The 5359-nt window shown below is 49.5% G+C and overlaps 1 protein-coding gene across 1 annotated transcript; it reads left to right on the top strand.

The window, feature by feature from the left end:
* Nucleotides 1-2184: 2184 nt before the first annotated feature.
* On the top strand, nt 2185-5071 carry COX8A (cytochrome c oxidase subunit 8A). The gene is made up of 2 exons (XM_081263301.1): nt 2185-2380; nt 4753-5071. Exons 1-2 carry the CDS (start codon nt 2267-2269, stop codon nt 4846-4848), a joined length of 210 nt encoding a protein of 69 aa, XP_081119427.1. The 5' UTR covers nt 2185-2266; the 3' UTR covers nt 4849-5071.
* The last annotated feature ends 288 nt before the right edge of the window (nt 5072-5359 follow it).

Here is a 5359-nt window from a genome sequence, read left to right on the forward strand (position 1 = left end):
CCCTGTCCTGGTACTAGTAGCTTCTCTTGCCTCCTTTCTGATGGGGGCTTTAAAAGTAGCCTTATCACAGGGACCAAAGGAAAACCCTGGGACAGAAAAGACATTCCTCTTTTTCAAAAAATACAGTTCTCCAAGGAACCCTTCCTAAAGTGTTTCTAGGCCCCTTGTCTAGCTGTGCTCTCATCTGGGAGTCATTCCTGTGTTTCACAGTGCCAGGCAAGCCTAGGAAGCAGTAGGAGAGTCCTTGCCCCTTCCTTTCCTCAGTGGGGCTCTTGCTTCTAGGGGTGGGAGAGGGGACTTTAGAAGCATCTGTCTAGGGGGCTTCTCCCCAGGGCCCCAGGCAAGGTAAGTGCAGGGGTAGGTAGCTGAGGGTGGGCCTGCTGGACATTAAAAATATTTTAAAGATGGGATAGATTAGGTAGGGGAAGGATGAAGAGGGGCCCAGCTTGGAGTCTGGGAACACATCCCTTTAGAGATAATTTAGGCACCGTTTACCTTCCAGGGCACTTCAGGTCCATTGTCTGGGGTTGAGGGACTGAGGTTTCTTTCAGAACTGTTTTCCAGTCTCTAGCCAGCTCATCCCCACCCCTTTCAGCAGCCTTTAATGCTATTGACATTGATGTCAAAATTGGAACTTTTGGAAACTTGCTCTTTGCAGCAGCTTGTGGGGTGGTTAAAATAATGGGTTTTGGAGCAGACAGCCCTGCCCTAGAATTCTGGCTCAGCAGTCTTGTAGCCACATCATCTTTTGTAGGTCACCCATCTCTCCAGGACTGTTTCCTTGTTTGTAAAAAAAAAAATTGAAACAGCTTCTTTGTGACACTGTTGTGAAGTTGGAATGAGAGTAGTTAAAGTCTGGCTCCACGTCCCCTTTCCTGCTTTGCTTCTACCTATTTGAATACCTGAGGTTCAGGAACACTGTCCAAATGTCTGATCTGTGCCAGCTCAGTAGGAGACAGGTGGGGGACTTCAGCTATGGGCCCTATAGGACTGGCTTGGATCAGAGATGGGATCCTGAAACCTTTCGGCCTCACCCTTGGCAGAGAGAGACTCCTGGCAGTCTGTGTGTCGGGGCAGCTCCAGGGTGTGGGTGGCCTTCCCATTCTTGCAGGCAGCACAGCAACTGCCCAGTATATTAGAAGGAATCTGCCTTGTGGAAGCCTGTGTTGAGATGGAGACCCATCCTGTGGCCAGTGCTATCACGACTGCTGCTGGGTGCAGAGAAGGGTCAGGCCTGGGATGGCCTGTGGCAGGACCACCTCAAAAATCACTTCCTAAAATATCATATTTTCACCACAGTGCTTACATATTTTCTCTTTAAGTGATTGTTTATTGTCTGTCTCTCTGTCGTCCAGAATGTCAGTTCTGCCATGAGACCTTGTCCACCTTGTTCACTACTGGTACCTAGAACACTTCCTGGCACACTTGGGCCTAATGAAAATTTGTTGAATGAAGTAAGTTTATCATTAAGAGAAGGCCAGAGAATAGGAGTTTTAAAATGTTCTAGGTAGAGCATAAAATGCAAAGAGGCAAAAGGCTTGGAGTGGTGGAGGGGAAACCCCCAAACAAGGAACACTGGGGGATGAGGTTGGAGAGTGACATCCAGGAATTAGGACTTGTTTAGAAAGCAATGGGGAGCCACTGAAAGTGTAGAGGTTCTTCAATATAAGTTTGGAAAACAAGGAAAGGAGGAAGGAACTAAGAGTAAAAGGAAGGAAATGAGGGAAAGAGGAAGGGGGATAGAGATGAATAGAGAAAAGATGGGAGGGAAGGAGGAATGGAAATTGGGCGCCAGTGCATGGAGACTGAAACTGAGTGGGTAAATGAATAAGTGAATTCAGTTACGAAGCTCGAGTTAGCAGTTCAGGCCAAAATTATGAAGGCATGGCGGACAGGAGAAGAGAGTGGAGAGATTTAGAAGTATGAATGGAGGGAGGAGTCAAGAATGTAGCATAGACTTCTCGCTTAAGTGATTGGGTAGCCCAAGATGTCACAGGGATAGCCCTCTCGGAGTGGGGGAATAACCAAAAGAACGCCCCTCTGCTTCGCCCGTCGGTGGTAGAGCGTCATCGATTGGCTATTTCGAGGAACGCGCCAAAAACTGCCAGTGACTGTAGGGCGGTGTATCCTCGCGTCACTTCCGAGATACTTCCGGGTCACCGTTTCCAGACCTTTTCAGTTCCGGAACTTCCTGCTGGCGCAGCCATTTTGACTTCCTGACCTTGGACTCCTGCTGCAGGTTGTCTGTAGTCTCATCCGTGTGGTCATGTCTGTCCTGACGCCGCTGCTGCTGAGGGGCCTGACAGGCCCGGCCCGGCGGCTTCTCGTGCCGCGCGCTCAGGTCCATTCCAAGCCGCCGCGGGAGCAGCTCGGGACCATGGTGAGGAGAGGGCTGGGAAGGGCGCAGGAGGCGCCGCGGGCCCCGCTGTGGGTTCGGGGCCTGCCGGTTCCGGCGCGCGGGACCCCGGGCGGCCCTGAGAGTGTCCTGCACCTCGCAGCCCGCAGCGTAGCAAGAAGCTGCTGTGCTGGTTGGGCCTGTCTAAAGGGCGCAAACGCGGGGACACCGCCCGGGTGCTCATCAGCATGGAGTCTTTCCCAAAGCCCTAGGATCTTGGGTCCGACCCTGTCAGTCCCAGCCCTGTCGCTCACTCGTTGTGCAGCTTCGAGCAAACTTCCTTAGCCCTCTCAGCCTGTTACTATGCATTCGTTCGGGAGGACTGTCAGCGGTATGGCTGCTACCGCCATTAAATGTTAGTTGCTGGGGAGGGAGGCAAGCAGGTCTTTGGGTTTCCAGAAATGTAGGATCGTTTTTTTTTTTTTTTTTAAAGAGAGAGTGAGAGAGGAGAGAGAGAGAATTTTTTTTTTAATATTTATTTTTTTAGTTCTCGGTGGACACAACGTCTTTGTTTGTATGTGGTGCTGAGGCTCGAACCCGGGCCGCACGCATGCCAGGCGAGTGCGCTACCGCTTGAGCCACATCCCCAGCCCCTAGGATCGTTTAACTCTTGATGACAGCTTCCACCTGTTTGGAGCTTTTGTACATCTGCTATAGTAGCAGAACTTGGACCTGGATTTAAGTCTTCAGAACCCAGGTTTGTGGACCTTGGGTTAGGAAAAGCAGAGAGCACTGCACCTCAGAAAATAATCATAATCAAGGCATGCGTTTAGCCCTAGCTACCGGAGAGGCTGAAGCAGGAGGGTTGATTAATTGGGCAATGTAGTGAAACCCTGCTCAAAAAGGGAAAAAAAATTTGACTGGGGGTATAACTCAGTGGTAGAGGATGTATTTTGCATGGTGAGGCCCTTGGGTTGATTTCTAGCACCTCAGAAACAAAAACAGTGATAGTCACTGGGACTGTCATTTGTTGAGTGTCTGCTGTGTGTTAGGCACCCTAAAACTCCTGTACTGGTTTCATTCATGCTTTCTAGTGACCCTGAAAAGAATAAATGATTGTCTCCATTTCTTGATTGAGGTACCAGAAACATAGGAGCAGGATGTTGAATTGTCAGAAGTCACACTTTAAGTGGCAAGGAGGGGATTTGAATTCAAGACTGACTCCAAATTATTCTGATCTTAACTGCTATGGAAAAGATGGTAGTAGCTGTATCTGGTATAGTAGCATATTACAGTATGCCTGTAATCCCAGCTACTCTGGAGGCTGGGTCAGGAGGATCACCCATTTCAAGTTTGAGGCCAGCCTCTACAATTTAGCAAGATCCTGTCTAAAAAATTAAAAAGACTGGGGATGTAGCTCAGTGCATGGTAGTTGCCTACTTGCCTAGCATGTACACACCCCAGGGTTTGATCCTTAGCATTGAAGACAAAAAAATAAGTCACTTATCCTTAATCTCAGAGACCCTGACAGGTCTTTGGGTTTCCAGAAATGTAGTATCCTACAGTCCTAGAGAGGTGGATGGGAAGAGTTTTTTTTTTTTTTCCCCCTTGTTCACAATACTGGGGGTTTAACCCATGGGCTCCCTACCACTGAGATACATCACCAGGGCCCCCCCCCCTTTTTTTTTTTTTTAAGACATGGCCTCCAACTTGTGACCCTCCTGCTCAGCTTCCCTAGTAGCTGGGATCACAGATGTGCGTCACCATCCCAGGTTAAGGGAGGGTTTTTGGCGGGGGGAGGCTATTGGGGATTGAACTCAGGGACACTCAACCCCTGAGCCACATCTCCAGCCCTATTTTGTATTTTATTTAGAGACAGGGTCTCACTGAGTTGCTTAGCACCTTGCTTTTACCAGAGCCAGCACTGAACTCTCGATCCTCTTGCCTCAGCCTCCCAAGCCGCTGGAAGGGAGGAGTTTTAAGACACGGAAGGTGCAGTTGTAGAATTAACCAAGTTCCCAGGTCCAGCAAACCAGCTTGAAAACAGGTTTAAATCCTCATGTTTGTCCCCCTCTGACTTATCATTGGGTGATAGATACTCCCTGGGTTCTAACACAGGCTGCTGCTCTTTCCAGTCCTTTGTCCCCATAGCTGTAATAGACTCCTTACATGAAGGCTTAGAGTAGCTTGGGTCTATGACGTCCTCTTTCCTGAGGCATGGGTTCCCTCCCTTCCTGATTAACCCAGAGCCCTACTGTGCTAAGCACCTGCTCTACCATGTGGGAAGGTTGGATCTCCTACCTGCCTCTGAGTCTTGGCTCCCTGAGGAGGCTGGCCACTGTCAGCACTGCTGGGACTTCAGAGTGCCTGGGGGGATCTTTACCCTTGGGGTCCTTCTTTTCTTGTGCTCTGTGTAGGATATCACCATTGGGCTCACCTCCTGCTTCCTGTGTTTCCTCCTGCCGGCCGGCTGGGTCCTGTCACACCTGGAAAGCTACAAGAAGCGGGAGTGAAGGGGTCTGTTCTCTCCCTCGCCCTGTGACCTGACCAACCCTGCCAGCCCATCCTGACCATGTCTGCATTCCTGGCTGGCTTCTCCTGGATCATGTCGTTCAATTCCAGTCACCTCTTCTGTAATCATGATTTCTCAGTATTTCCATGGTGACATCTGGGACCACTATATTGGCCCTGCCTGGTGGGGTTCCCCTTGTAACAATAAAATCTATTTAAACCTTGCTTCAGAAACTCATAGTGCCTTCTGCTTGGGCTCCTGCCTCCACTCTTGAGCTGAAGATGGTGCTGGGTGGGCACGGAGAGCAATGCCTGGCTGGCCACAGGTTCGGCACAGCTGACTGCCCCATGGTAACTTGTGTGTGCTTTGACCTAACTCCTTGTGTGCTTCTGCATTTATTTATGTATTTATCTATCTAATTACCTATCTATTTGCTTATTAATTAGATAATTACTGGGTATTAGACCCAGGAGTGCTTCACCACTATGCTACATCCCACCCTTATTTTTATT

This window comes from Spermophilus citellus (assembly GCF_964194105.1).
Source record: "Spermophilus citellus genome assembly, chromosome: 2".
NCBI lineage: Eukaryota > Metazoa > Chordata > Mammalia > Rodentia > Sciuridae > Spermophilus > Spermophilus citellus.